Below are 15,900 nucleotides of genomic sequence, written 5' to 3' on the forward strand. Positions count from 1 at the left end.
TATTCCAGCGTCAAGTATGCAAATGAGGATTTACGGCGATCCACAAAGGTTTTCGCGTTCGTTACGTCGTCGCTAGTAATTTTTTCCCGTCGCAAAGTTACACCTGCTTTAACATGGCTTAACTTTAGTCGAGCCATGTTAAAGTATGGCTGTCATTCCCGGGTCGAATTTCATTTGTTTTGGCGTAAGACGTCCGGGAATACGAATGGACGCTACGCACGTCGCCGTTCTAAAAAATGACGTCACATCGCGCAAAGCACGGCGGGAATTTCTAAACTGAGCATGCGCTGCACGTCCGGCGCGGGAGCGCGCCTAATTTAAATGGTACACGCCCCATTTGAATTGGGCAGGCTTGCGCCGGACGTGTTTACGATACACCGCCGCAAGTTTACAGGCAAGTGCTTTGTGGATCAGGCACTTACACTGAAAACTTGCGGCGTTGTAACGTAAACGGGTTACGTTGCGCCGCCGCAATTGTACGAGAATCTGGCCCAAAGCGCCTGGGAAGGAGACTATTGACATAACACATGACACGTGTTAAAAATGTCCCCCCTCTTCCACCATTCAACACCTACCTATATGACCAGCCGTATGAGGACACGTGACCATCACACCTACCTATATGACCAAACATATGAGGAAACTTATAAAGAAAAAAGTGTTACTGCACTGATCTAATAATCCAAAGAATTCAATCTCTGGGAATATGAACTGTGAACTAGTTTAGTGCACAAACAACCATATATAGCATATACAATATTATATCAGGTACTACAACGTACCTAATATTCTATGTGAATAAACATCTGTGAACCGTACCATAGTACTCCTGTAAAGGAAGAGATGGCCACTCATGCTGCTCTAAGCCGACCAAAAGTGAAAACAAAAAACAATGTAAAAATAAAAATAAAACAAAATAAAACAAACAAAGCCAAAACAAAACCAATAACAGAGCAAAGAGTCCCAAATATAAAGTGCGCCAGCTGCACTGAAAAAGTCCAACAGCAGACAATCTTGCTATTACACAATAGATTCCAGTGGGAAAAGTGTTCAATGCTGGTAATGCTGTATATAAAAAGGTGCAACTGTCTCTTCCACCCGACAAAGAAGTGCCACCACCACTAAACTAGTTCACAGTTCATATTCCCAGAGATTGAATTCTTTGGATTATTAGATCAGCGCAGTAACACTTTTTTCTTTATATGCACATTTAACCCCTTTATTGAGGGTCTACACAGTATTGCAGCAGATCACGTTTAATTTCAATATTTCTTTTGCGCCGGTGACACCCACAACAATTTATATGAGGAAACTTGACTATCACACCTACCTACAGTATATGTCCAAGGGTATATGGATGCCTGACCATCACACCTACCTATATGACCAAACCTATGAGGACAACTGACCATCACACCTACCTATATGACCAAACATATGAGGAAACTTGACTATCAAACCTATCTATATGACCAAACGTATGAGGACAACTGACCATCACACCTCCCTTTATGTCTACATATGAGGAAACTTGACCATCACACTTACATATGTGAACAAACATATTAGGACACCTGAATATCACGCTTACCTATATGACCAAACGTATGTGGACTCCTGACCATCACACCTACCTATATAACCAAAGGTATGTGGACCAACGCAAGAAAAAAGACAGTCACTCCCAGCTCTCATTCCGCGTACACACGACCGTTATTTATGTCATGGAAAAAAATTACATTTTTCTCGACGTGTTATTACTCTCAAGCCTGCCTTGCATACACACGTTCGTGAAAAAAAAAAGCTCGAGCAAAGCGCAGTGACGTACAACACGTACAACGGCACTATAAAGGTCAAGTTCCATTCGAATGGTGCCACCCTTTAGGCTGGCTTTTGCCAATTTCCCCGTCTTATAACTTTCTTCTGAGCATGCATGTTCCCCCCCCCCCCCTCGTTAAAGCGTACACATGACTGTTTCTCACAACGTGAAAAAGGACGATGTGAAAAACAACGAGAAAAAATAGAGCAGGTTCTAAATTTTTAACGGCCATTTTTTTCGTCTAGAAAAATGCTCTAGAGCCTACAGACGACCGTTTTTCACGACCAATTAAAAAAAATTGCATTTTTCTCGTCATGAAAAATGGTCGTGTGTATGTGGCATCAGAGGTCCTTCACAGAAAGATAGGGCTAAACAGACGACACGGCCCAATGCTTGGCAAATGCAGCCCACCTCAGATGGGGGAATCCAATGTGAAACTACAAGAAAAACAAACTGGGAAGGCGCAAACACTTACAATTACAGTAGGAAAACATGTAAGCTGGAAGATGCTACATGGTGCAAGGTACAAGTGCTCCAAAAACCTCTTGTGTACTAGCAAGCTCAGAACAGCTCTGAGGAAGGGGGTGTGCCCCCCAAAACACATCAGCTTGCTAGTACACGGGAGGTTGTTGGAGCACTTGTACCTTGCACCATATGGCATTTTTTTTATTTCATCTTTTCCTAATACATTTTTGGGTATTTTTAGGCGTATCTTAGTTTGTGGGTCCAGCGCACAGATACGACGGCGCATATTTGCACTTACGCGGCGTATCTTGAGATATGCCGGCGCAAGTGCATTGTGAATCCGGGCCAATATCTTTTACTTTTTGATTTAATAAATATCATAATTTTTTTTTAAATAACATTTTTTTCCCCTCAGTTTAGACCGATACATATTCTTAAGCGTCTTTGATCGGTTTGCGCAAAAGTTCTAGCGTCTACAAAATAGGGAATAGAATTATGGCATTTTTATAATTTTTTTTACTAGTAATGGCGGCGATCTGTGATTTTTATTGTGACCGTGACATTGCGGCGGACATATCGGACACTTTTGACACATTTTTGGGACCATTCACATTTACACAGCGATTAGTGCTATAAAACTGCACTGATTACTGTGTAAATGTGACTGGCAGGGAAGGGGTTAACACTAGGGGGCGCTGAAGGGGTTAAATATGTTCCCTAAAGTGTGTTCTAACTGTAGGGGGGAGGGGACTCACAAGGGGAGGAGATCGATGTGTGTTCCTCTGTACTGGGAACACACATCAGGCTCCTCACCGCTGACAGAACATGGATCTGTGTGTTTACACACACAGATCCATGTTCTTGCCGTGATTGCGGGCAATCGCGGGTGCCCGGCGGTAATCGCGGCCGCCTGGCACGCGCACTGGGTCCCTAGCGGCCAGAAAAGCAAGGACGTCATATGACGTCCAGTCTGAAGGCTGAAAGGTTCCCGCCGACGTCATTTTACTATGACTCGGTGGGGAAGAGGTTAAAGAAAGGAAATGCATCAAAAACATTATTTAAACTTTTAAACTGAAAATTAATTACTTTATTAATAATAAATACATAAAAAAAGTCTATGAAGGCTAGCTGAACCGATGCAGAACAGCAGGGGTCATGTCCTAAATGGATACCATAGGCCAGGGGCCAGATCCACGAAGCAGTTACGCTGGCGTATCTATTGATACACCGCGTAATTGCTAGTTTGCTCCGGCGTATCTTTGTTTTGTATCCACAAAACAAAGATACGCCTGAAGCTGGGCTAGATCCGACTGGCGTACGTCTTAGTACGCTGTCGGATATAAGGTGCATATTTACGCTGGCCGCTAGGTGGCGTTTCCGTCGATTTCCGCGTCGAGTATGCAAACTAGCTAGATACGGCGATCCACGAACGTACGTACGTCCGGCCGGCGCATTTTTTTACGTTGTTTCCGTAAGGCTTTTTTCGGCGTATAGTTACCCCTGCTATATTAGGCGTACTCAATGTTAAGTATGGCCGTCGTTCCCGCGTCAAAATTTGAAAATTTTACGTTGTTTGCGTAAGTCGTTCTCGAATAGGGCTTTGCGTAGAATGACGTTCACGTCGTAAGCATTGGCTTGTTGCGGGTTAATTTCGAGCATGCGCACTGGGATACCCCTACGGACGGTTGCATGCGCCGTTCAGAAAAAAACGTCAATTACGTCGGGTCAAGTAAAATTAACATAAAACACGCCCACATCTTTAAAATTTGAATTCCGCGCCCTTACGCCGGCAGATTTACGCTACGCCGCCGTAACTTTAGAGGCAAGTGCTTTGTGAATACAGCACTTGCCTCTCAAAGTTGCGGTGGCGTAGCGTTAATACGATACGCTACGCCGGACTAAAATTTACGATACGCTACGTGGATCTGGCCCCAGACGTTCATATGAGAGTAAGTTCAACTGTATTTAAGGACAGTGCTCGGAAAATAACTATTTTTAGAAAATCCATGATGCTACAAAATGTCATAGCTTGCATCAAAGCAGTCGTTAAATATGTTCTTGCAAAAAACATCAATTCCCCCTTACAGCGACAAAATGCAATTCTGCCTGGAAGATTACCACTTTCATCAATGAGTTTATTTAACGTAAAAAAAAGTAAACGCGAGTTCTTATGTGAGACCTCAGCTTATCAGCGGCATCTGCTGTGCACTATCACAATCTAATCCTAGCTATGGTAATGCTTTTTATTGCCTGATCTGGCTCTGATCACAGATCCACCTCCCAACAAGCACAGATCGTTGCTGGCAATATGGACTTTCTCTATTTCGGCAAAACACAATGCCCACTTTCGAGCCTCCCCACTGTCTTTAATTAAGCTTTCTCCATGGTTCTCAGGACTAGGAAATAAAACCATCCAGGCGTATGAGAAGCCATTCTAAGAAATAGAACTTTCTTATACTGAGCGGATGTGAGTAACATATGGTATGTGCCTATGACTGCGTTAATCCACTGGCAGCTCTTTGATTTCCTACCGTCCAATCTGTGAAGCTGAGGGAACTTTCATTTCCCATGCCAGATACTACAAGTAGAATATACTGCTCTTCATTTGTAAGGCGCTTACAATGTCAGAGGTGTAGATTCATTTATGGCAATTTACCATGAACCGATAAATTATAAACACCCCGGTACTCAATATAATGGCTCAAGGTTGCTCCGTTTCTACTAGTTCCTCTAGATGTAGAATCAATAAAGTGTCAGCAAAACCCAACTTTCTTTTTGGTTTCATTGGGGCTGATTTACTAAGGGCTCATTTACACTTGCCTCGACTTCTACACACATAAATGGCTAGTTTACACTTGTTTTGTTAAAGTGGAGTTCCACCCATTTTTTTATGTTTGTCTGTGCTGCATGCCCTAATCTCATAGTGTTCAGAATGGACAATTTTTATTTATTTTGTTGCTTGTAAATACCTTTATTTTGTAGTCCTTCATTACTTCCTCCTCCTTATTAGCCTAGGCTATTAAGTCACAAGGCTATTCGCAAGGGTTTCTGGGATAGGCATCATGTGTCCCAGTAGTCCTTGCAAACCTGACTGAAACCTATTACATTGCGAGATATGCAAAGCTGAAATCCATGAAGTCATACAGTCTGGCTTCACGATGCCCACACTTAAGATGGCCACGGACTATTTCTAGATTATAAACTATCTAAATGCTGTAACAACCTAACAAAACGAACATTAGTTTACAGACTAACTTTACTAGAATACATTAAGCTTGTGTATTACAGGGGTATTTATATTTAAAAAGTGAAATTGTGGGTGAAACTCCCCTTTAAAGCTCTCTGAACGCCAGTCAAAGCCCCTGTCACTAAATAAAATGGCTAGCTAAAGCCTCGTACACACGATCAGTCCATCCGATGAGAACGGTTTGAAGGACCGTTGTCATAGGTTAACCGATGAAGCTGACTGATGTTCTGTCGCGCCTACACACCATAGGTTGAAAAAACAATCGTGTCAGAACGCGGTGACGTAAAACACAACGACGTGCTGAAAAAAATGAAGTTCAATGCTTCCAAGCATGCGTCGACTTGATTCTGAGCATGCGTGGATTTTTAACCGATGGTTGTGCCTACTAATGATCGATTTTGACCTATCGGTTAGGTATCCATCGGTTAAATTTAAAGCAAGTTGTCTTTTTTTTAACCTATGGATAAATAACCTATGGGGCCCACACACGATCGGTTTTGACCGATGAAAACGGTCCATCAGACCGTTGTCCTCTGGTTAACCTATCGTGTGTACGAGGCCTTACAGTCCTGTTTACACTTTGCTTTTGCTTTGCTTCGGCTATGCTTCAAAAATTATACCCCATGTCGCGTTAGTTGTGCTTCAAAGCGTCTTCAAAGCCTCCATATAAGTCTATGAATGAATGACTTGTATAGCGCAACTCATGCGAACTGAATCACCTCTGGGCGCTTTTTCCAGCCAGAGTCTGCTTGGCTGGTGCGGTCATTTTACCCCGTAGGATCGTGACACGCTATGGCAAAGCTCGCTTGAAGCCCCACTGAAGCCCCACCGAAGCATTATCAAAGCCCCACCAAAGGCTCATCAAAGCCACACCAAAGGCTTATCGAAGCCCCATCAAAGCTCCACCAAAGCCTTATCAAAGCCCCACCGAAGTTTCATCCAATGCACAAGCAAAAGCAAGGTGTAAACAGGACTGTAAGCTAACCATTTTATTTAGTGACAAGAGCTTTGACTGGCGTTCAGAGAGCTTTAGCAAAACCTGTCCGAAGTCACATTTCTCCATGCTGGCCACAGGATGTTGCACACGTTAGCTGTGAAATCTGTCCTAGAAGCAGTTCTAACAGAGAACACAGTTCTAACAGAGAGTAATCAAACAGTTGACCAGCAGAGTGCAAAGCTAAAATCTATACCTCCCAGTGGCCAGCTAGGAGGAGCATACACATTTAAAGGGATGGCAGGAATGTGTTCTTTCATATAATGTTCTAGCCCAGAGCTTAGGTCACATGCTCCCCACTATCAGACTATGAGGTGCAAAGGTACCTGCAACATTACATGACTGCAAGATAAATGAGGCAAAGAGGTGTCTGTGTTTAGTTTAATTATGCATTTTGTAATTGTTAGGGTCTTATTTAATGCTCATATGGGCAGCACAATGGCTCAGTGGTAAGCAATTTTGCCTGGCAGCACTGGGGATGTTGGTTCGAATCCCAAAAAAGTACTGCCGTGGAAATCTCTGGATTGAAAGGAAATATTGCAGCAAAAGCTGTTTTTGTTATTTTATCTTTTTAGGGGCTATTCATTCTTATCTAGTTAAGGGTTTAGGGTTAGGGTTAGGGTAGGTTTAGGGTTAGGTCAGGGTTAGGGTTTCCCATTGAAGAATATGGCTAGAACTTAGGAATTGGAACAGGGACCTCCCCCAAAGGTCAAAGGTCAGAAGGTGGGTTCCCAGAGGTCAAAGGTCACAGGGCGTGGCTGACCCACCCCCACCAAAGTGTACCGCCTACCCCAACTAAGTCGGGGACTGAACAAGTCGGGGAATAAACAAGTCGGGGAAAGCGCAATGGCTCAGTGGTTAGCAATTTTGACGGACAGCACTGGGGATGTTGGTTCGAATCCCAAAAAAGTCCTGCTGTAGAAATCTCTGAATTGAAAGGGAATATTGCAGCAAAAGCTGTTTTTGTTATTTTAACTTTTTAGGGGTTATTCATTCTTATCTAGTTATTTTGGAATGGAGTTCTGCTTTAAATATACAAAGGTTTTAAAGTGTAAGTGTATTTTAAGATATGAGATGCTCTGGCTTACTCAATAACAAAAAGAGGAAGGAGAAATGCACTTAAAACACTGTTTTCACATGTCCTCTCCTTACAAATGATGTTCACCCCATTACTGACCATGCCTTGTAATGCACAGTGTAGAGGTGGCCATCTTGTTAGAGATAGGGCTTTGCTTACTCATGTCAGATGATCTGATAATATTGGGCTAATATTAAAAAAAACTCAGCAGAAGTGATAGAGAAAGCACAAATCCACAGAATGAATAAAGCGGGGAGATCCTTGCACTGCCATTCCCCAGCTACAGCTTCCTCTCCAGCAAGTGGAACAGTGAGCAGCACATTAGTGACATCACCAAATCTCACACCAAATCTCCTGGAACTAGTAGTCAGAGGCAGCAGTGCCTTAGATCTCACATGGCAGATACACAGCACAGGAGTGCCTAGGCAAACTCACCAGACAAAAAAACTCTACTATTTGTCAGCCGAAATCCAAAACAAAAGGTAAATTTTTCAGGGCACCGCTAATGCAAAACTACCATTTCTAGATATTCTCTATAACATAGCAAACCTTCACTTTTTTAAATTTAGGTCCACTTTAACTACTCACTTTTTCAGCATGATCTCCGAAGCTCCTTTGCTGTATAGCCGGAATCCTCCGTTGGGCAGGCACACGATGGTGCTCATGGATTTACGGACAGAGTTAAATGTGTACACTTTGTAGATCGTCTCCTCAGGAATCTGGTCTCGCACCAGCTGGTAGTCCCGTTGCAAATCCAGAACAAACCCAAGCAGGGCGCACTCAGTTTTATTGCCTATTTGCTGGGGAAGCGCTCCTTCTTTGTCTGGAGGCTTGAAAGGTAACAGAGAAAGAAGCAAAAATGTATCACTAAATCAATATCATGGGAAAATGTGCATGCTGTCCTTCTGCAAACAAATGTTCACTATATATGGTCAAGTCACAGGCCTCCCCTCCTCATTTAAAGAATTATTCCAACCTCTTCTCATTTAATTGAGGAGAAGATGTTGGATCTATTCTTTAATTGAGAAGAGGTTGGAATAATTATTTAATTGAGGAGGAGAGGTTGTATCCATTCTTAAATGGAAGAAAAGATGTTGGAGCCATCCTTTAATTGAGAAGGAGAGGTTAGATCCATTCTTTGATTGACGAGAGGAGGTTGAATCCATTATTTAATCGAGAAGAGGAGGTTGGATTAATTCTTTAATTGAGAAGAGAACGTTGGATTCATTCTTTCAGTTAGAAGGAGAGATTGGATCCATTCTTTAATTGAAGAGGAGAGGTTGTATCCATTCTCTAATCGAAGAAAACATGTTGGATCAACCCTTTAATTGAGGAAGAGAGGTTGGATACAATCTTTATTTGAGGAGGAGAGATTTGATCCATTCTTTAATTGAAAATGAGAGTTTTGATCTATTCTTTATTTGAGGAGATGAGGTTGGATCCATATTTTTACTTAGGAGGAAAGATTGAATCCATTCTTTAATTGAGGAGGAGAGGTAGGATCCATTCTCTAATTAAGTAGGAGAAGTTGGATCTATTGTTTGTTTAAAGAGGAGAGGTTGGATTCATTCTTTATTTGAGGAGAACTTAAATGAATTATTTAATTGAGGAGAAGATGTTGGATCTATTCTTTAATTAATTATCCCAAGGTCTCCTCAAATGAAGACTGAATCCAACCTCTCCTCTTCAAATAAACAATAGATCCAACTTCTCCTACTTAATTAAAGAATGGATCCAACCTCTCCTCAATCGAAGAACGGATTCAATCTTTCCTCCTAAATTAAAACATACATCCAACATCTCCTCCTCAAATAAAGAATGGATCAAACCTCTCCTTTTCAATTAAAGAATGGATCAAACCTATCCTCCTCCTCCTCAAATAAAGAATGGATCACTAAAGTTACTCATTTACAATGTATAGGGGTCTCTCACGGATTTGATACATGGCAGATATATTTCCAGTTGGAGTAACTAGACCATTTTTATGAGCTCAGTTCAAATCATGTCTTTCCTTTAATAACACCATTTCATATTCCATGAGCTGTGATCAGGGACTACCTTCCCCTCTTCTGGTGAAACCCCCCCTCCCCCCTTACCGCTCCTTTGGCACCTTTTCCCCCACTACACTATCTTTCTATACTTTGTCTTTTATTCGACTGCACATCTTCCTCTGGTACTTGGGATAACCTGACCATCCACACTACCTCAAACCCCCACTGCTTACCTCAATCACCTACATGGTCACCTCCAGACTACCCTAAACCCATTAAGGCTATTACGTAGACCTTGGGTTTTGTGGATAATCAGATAGGCTATAAATATTTTGCATTTGTTATATCCCTCTGTATGTTTCAATTCTCTTTAAAGATTTTTGGTACAAACATAGAGTAAACTTTCATTATTTGAAAAATAAAAAGTGAATGTTAAGCTAAAAAATAAATTTTTTCGTTTTAGAGTGGGGAAAGAGGTAAACCCCTGTCTGGGCATGTACCATAATGACAAACATGGTGGAGCTGGAGGAGGGGGTGAAGCCAAATCTAAAGGCAACTAACGTTTCTCTTTAATTCAAGTGACATGCTGCTTCCCACCTTGGGGGTCTTTGTGGGCTCAGATTTTTCTTTCTGTGTGCCCTCCATAGTCCGGAGGTTTTTAAGGCGCGAGGCATCCTTTTATTGCCATGGTAAAGGCTGGGGGTGGCAAAAAAGGACCCCTCAAGCGGCAATTAACCTGTGAATGCTCCTACATGCACCACTGGTGGAGAGTACAAGTGGCTGTGCCAAAACACATTGCGCAGGCTTGGTCCACTATTTTCTCACTCAGGAAGCTGGGCCAGAGGAATGATGTGCTGAAGAGAGTGCATGCAGCCAGCAAGTGGTTGAAGAAGCCTAGAGGAGATCAGCAGTACTGAGATGGGAATAAGGATTAAAAAGCATGTTGCCTCTGAGGAGTTTATGAGTAATCTCCATTAGCAACTGGGAATATCTGTGTGTATATATATATATATATATATATATATATATATATATATATATATATATATATATATATTTTAGAATAAGAAATAAGATTAGTGTGTATGTAATTTTGTTTCAGTAAGGGGTTAACTTGGCTAGATGTAAATATATGACAGGCTTTGCCTGAGAAGATCTGATCTATTTAAAGTGGAGGTTCACCCTTTAAAAAAATTTCTGTCATCACACGGAGTCGAGCCATCCTACCGACAGAATGCCGGTGTTTTTTTTTTCTCAGCACATACCTCGTTATCACGATTTTCACCTCACGGCAATCCCGCGGGAGTGGGCGTTCCCAAGCACTGCCTGTGATTGACAGGCTTCCGATACTGCGCGTCACAGGTTGCCGACAGAACCCGAACGTCGGTGCGCAGGCGCCGTATAGAGCCGCACCGACGTTCGGGTTTTTTCGGCAACCTGTGACGCGCAGTATGCGCCGTTCGGAAGCCTGTCAATCACAGGCAGTGCTTGGGAACGCCCACTCCAGCGGGATTGCCGTGAGGTGAAAATGAGGTATGTGCTGAGAAAAAAAAAAAACACTGGCATTCTGTCGGTAGGATGGCTCGATTCTGTGTGATGTCAGAATTTTTTTTGAGGGTGAACCTCCACTTTAACAGTTCCCTTTTGACATGCAAGAATGTTGGGTAAGAGAGACGCTCTGCTATTTACCTATCGTGATATTCAAATGCACGGAAGGGATACCATCTGAGGGTGTAGACTTGACGGAGGCAAATTCATTAGCTAGATAAAGACCTTGTAGTCCTCCTTGTTAACCAACCATTTATCCATTTCAAAGGGTGTTAGATATGCAGAGAATATATCTTTCATCTGTTCAGGAAGGGACATTTTGCCCCCATCTATTGCCATGCATAGTTAGGTGCCCCATTCAAGGGAAGGTGATGACCTTCGCTTTAATTAATTTATCTTCAAACTAATTATCACTAACTCATTAACCCAAGAGAGGAGGTGCTTTTGAAGGGCTTAGCTAGTCTAAATTAAAGGGTCACTAAAGGAAAAAAATGTTTTTGCTGAAATGACTGTTTACAGGGTATAGAGACATAAAAGTTAACTGATTCCTTTTAAAAATGATTAAAAATAGATTAAATTCAATCATATAATGTGCCCCTAGTTTCACTTTCGGTTTTAAACTGGTTTCATGTTTCTGTGAAGTAAAGAGACCCACAGAACAAAAACAAACAAATCAAGGGCAGTGTTTTGTTTTTAAAATTAATCTGATTGGTTCTGTTAAGTTTTAGACACACAGTAATGACAGCTTAGACCACCGTGAAAAGCTCCCAGCACTGTGGTTATAAGGAGCCAGACAACCAGGAAGTGTGGAGATCACAGCAGAATTACAGCAACTTCAAAGCAAAAACGAACAATGAGGACATGAAACCAGGACTGCAGTAAGGTAAAGGAAGCTATTTAGCAAAAAAAAAAAAAATTCCTTTAGTGATCCTTTAAGTTAAGAGGAAATTGTCCAATCTTGGAGGAGATACGCCCAGAGGGAGGAGAGGGCTAACAGAATTACCAATCAGAGTGGCCCTGTTCAAGTCAATGAGAGATGGGCCTATATTAATACTGGGAATCACAGAGTAGATGGAGTCATGAATCTGACCTGGGCCCAGAACCATTAATAGAGATAAATATCATATCATCTCCCAGCACTTAATGGTATACATGCTTGTCATATGTTTGTTCGTTTGCTGTTTGTATTTTGATGAATATACTCTGTATTCTTGTATTTTAACCTACCATACTATTTCCTCCTTTGGTGTAAGACTATAGATAGATTTTTATGTATTAGATAGACTGTCAACTATAATCCAATAAATGCTATTATGTTAACGCTTTCATTTTTGGTCAAAAGAACTCTTAATTAACCCACATCATAAGTTTGAGATATTAAATCTTAAATGTATATTATTCAGGTTAAAAAGCAATTGACCACAATACACAGTGCACAGAAAAAAACTAAATGTCATTGTGTTAGGGTTTACATCCACTTTAGCCAAGTCCTGCTATTTTATGACTTACTAGTATATTAGTGGTGTAGGCACAATTAATGGCGATGGCATTAACAAGCAGGTCCAAGGTTTTGGTATTGAGGGTGCTGGGGTCTGGCTTTTCTTTATAATGGACATCTCCCATATAGGACTGGACGACAGTCATGCGGTTGGTTGTCAGAGTCCCTGTTTTGTCAGAGCAGATGGCAGTGGCGTTGCCCATGGTCTCACAAGCATCCAAATGCCGTACAAGGTTGTTGTCCTTCATCATTTTCTGTAAAATAAACAGCTGTAAAATATCTGAACACATAATCGGTCCTAAAAAAAACTTATGAAGCAACAATAAAAAATGATAACAAACTATAAAAAAAAAATGTATGATGCCCCAATGGGAGGATTTTACTGGACAGTATGTGTGATGGACATCAGTACTAGGACTGTACAAGAGGATTATTTATATATGGTCTCATTGAATATTAAATATTAGGTTTGGGTAGCTGTTTCAATTTTGGATGAGCAACATAAGGTTCTCACTGATCACTACTGGCTAAATCTTTAGAATTGTAAAAAAGCAGCAGGATAAAGATGAATGTCATGCTAGTCTTTGTCCCCGTCACTCCGAAACTTTACAGTCCCGTGACTAAAGATGGCCATACACTGTGCGAATTTCAGCCAGCTCCTGATGATCGGTTGAAATTTGCTATGTGGGTGGCTCTGTTGGCATCCTCCGGTTCTCCTATCCTTTTATTAAAACATGTAAGGATCTGGGTGGAAAATTGCTGGCAGAACAGCAGCTTCATCCCATCAGATTGAGTCACTGTTTCAGTATTTTGACAGCCACTGGCTACATGTCACCTGGGCTTTCTTATAGGGCAACGTAGGAGACCTAGGGCCAGATTCACAAAGAGTTACGCCGGCGTATCAGTAGATACGCCGACGTAACTCCGAATCTAAGCCCGTCGTATGTTTAAATGTATTCTCAAACTGAGATACACTTAAACATGCCTAAGATACGACGGCCTGCGCCGTCGTATCTTAGGGTGCAATATTTACGCTGGCCGCTAGGTGGCGCTTCCATTGAAGGTCAGCGTAGAATATGCAAATGAGCCGTTACGCCGATTCACAAACGTACGCTTGCCCGTCTCAGTAAATTTACGCCATTTCCGTAAGAGATACGCGGCGTAAAGATAAACATGCCCCCTAGGTGGCGTATCCAATGTTAAGTATGGCCGTCGTTCCCGCGTTGCAATTTTAAAATGTTTACGTCGTTTGCGTAACTCGTCCGTGAATGGGGCTGGACGCCATTTACGTTCAAGTCGAAACCAATGACATCCTTGCGACGTCATTTAGCGCAAAACACATCGGGAAATTTTAGGGGCGGCGCATGCGCAGTACGTTCGGCAGTAAATGCTCTACGCCCCCTACCCGGCTCATTTGAATTACGCGGGCTTGCGCCGGAGGATTTACGCTACGCCGCCGCAACTTTACAGGCAAGTTCTTTGTGAATAAAGCACTTGCCTGTAAAACTTGCGGCGGCGTAACGTAAATGGCATACGTTACGCCGCCGCCGAGATACGCAGATCTCTGAGAATCTGGCCCCTAAAATCTAATATGCTCAATTATGCAAATGTTGTTCAGCTGCCATTGTTGACAGCCTGTTCTCACTTTATAGGATGCTAGTGATGCCATAGAAGGATCAAAAGTGTAGCACAGTAGGTCAGGATAGACTGTCAACCCCAGTTGATATCTGGTTGTCTGAGAGCCCCCAGTGGAAGCTCAGGTCTTGGTGCTGCCTGCTATGTGGTAATAGTTATCCTTCCCATTTAGATAACTTTAAACCAGGGGTTGACAAATTTGCTTGGAATCTAGGAGCCAGCTAAAAAAGTTAGGAGCCAGAAAACGCGCCCCGTCCCGACGAGCTTGTGCGCAGAAGCGAACACATACGTGAGCAGCGACCGCATATGTAAACAGTGTTCAAACCACACATGTGAGGTATCGCCGCGATTGGTAGAGCGAGAGCAATAATTCTAGCCCTAGACCTCCTCTGTAACTCAAAACATGCAACCTGTAGAGTTTTTTAAACGTCTCGTATGGAGATTTTAAAGGGTAAAAGTTTGACGCCATTCCACGAGCAGACGTAATTTTGAAGCGTGACATGTTGGGTATCAATTTACTCGGCGTAACATTATCTTTCATAATATAAAAAAAAAATGGGGATAACTTTACTGTTGTCTTATTTTTTAATTAAAAAAAGTGTAATTTTTTCCCAAAAAAACAGTGCGCTTGCAAGACCGCTGCGCAAATACGGCGTGACAGAAAGTATTGCAATGATAGCCATTTTATTCTCTAGGGTGTTAGGATAAAAAATATATATAATGTTTGGGGGTTCTAATTGGAGGGAAGAAGATGGCAGTGAAAAATTACATTAGAATTGCTGTTTAACTTGTAATGCTTAACTTGTAATACCAACGGCCACCACCAGATGGCGCCAGCTTACACATCTGGTGGTAATAACTTGTAATACCAACAGCTCACCACCAGATGGCGCCAGCTCACAAAAAAATATTTTTTTTATTTTTTTTTTATTTTGCCCCCCTTCCAAGCCAAGTCGCCAGGACCCTATTTCTAGTCGACATGGCGACCTGGCGCCCGGGATTTGTCGAGCCCTGCTTTAAACCATATGTAATGTTTGAGTTCCAGGAGTTTCCGAATAATAAACAGGCTGTTTTGGAGGGTCGCGTTCCGGCTTGCTTACCTTGACTGAATAGGCTAGAGAGATGGTAACGGCTAAAGGCAAGCCCTCTGGCACAGCCACCACTAGGACAGTAACTCCAATGATGAAGAATTTGACAAAGTACTGCACGTAGACAGGGGTACACTCCGATAGCCACACTTTGCCCTCCACCACAAAGGTTTGAATCACAAAGTAGAGCACCAAGATGATAACTGTAATTGCCGACATCACCAGACCTGGTGGGGGGGATGGGGCATTAAAGGGAGTAGGAGAAAGGGACAAGAGCATAAGAGAAGAAGGGTGTCAGAAAGGACAAACCAGGTTAATAAGGGACAGAGAGGCAGAAAATGGATGCAGCACACTGTGTTTTATTATAGAGCAGTAGGGCTCAGCAGCTTGTAGCAAATCTAAACCCCAAAGACAAAAATCAGTTCTTAGATGTGGTGGCTACATTGGTTTTTTTTTTGGACTTTATTTTTACCTGGCGATCATGTCATGATCTTCATGCCCTAGGATGGATGTTGGAGACCGTGCTGGACTGACTGG

The 15,900-nt window shown here is 42.2% G+C and overlaps 1 protein-coding gene across 8 annotated transcripts in view; it reads right to left on the reverse strand.

Annotated features, from left to right (window-relative positions):
- The window catches only part of ATP2B3 (ATPase plasma membrane Ca2+ transporting 3), a 436,284-nt gene that overhangs the window by 70,693 nt on the left and 349,691 nt on the right, over window positions 1-15,900 (reverse strand). For all 8 annotated transcript variants that reach the window (XM_040322885.1, XM_040322884.1, XM_040322888.1 and 5 more), the window contains 3 exons: window positions 15,376-15,590; window positions 12,652-12,894; window positions 8,192-8,433 (listed from right to left, as the gene is read on the reverse strand). In XM_040322885.1, the coding sequence (XP_040178819.1) occupies window positions 8,192-8,433; window positions 12,652-12,894; window positions 15,376-15,590 (700 nt within the window). The remainder of the gene's footprint in view (window positions 1-8,191; window positions 8,434-12,651; window positions 12,895-15,375; window positions 15,591-15,900) is intronic.

This window comes from Rana temporaria, chromosome 9, assembly GCF_905171775.1.
Source record: "Rana temporaria chromosome 9, aRanTem1.1, whole genome shotgun sequence".
Taxonomy (NCBI): domain Eukaryota; kingdom Metazoa; phylum Chordata; class Amphibia; order Anura; family Ranidae; genus Rana; species Rana temporaria.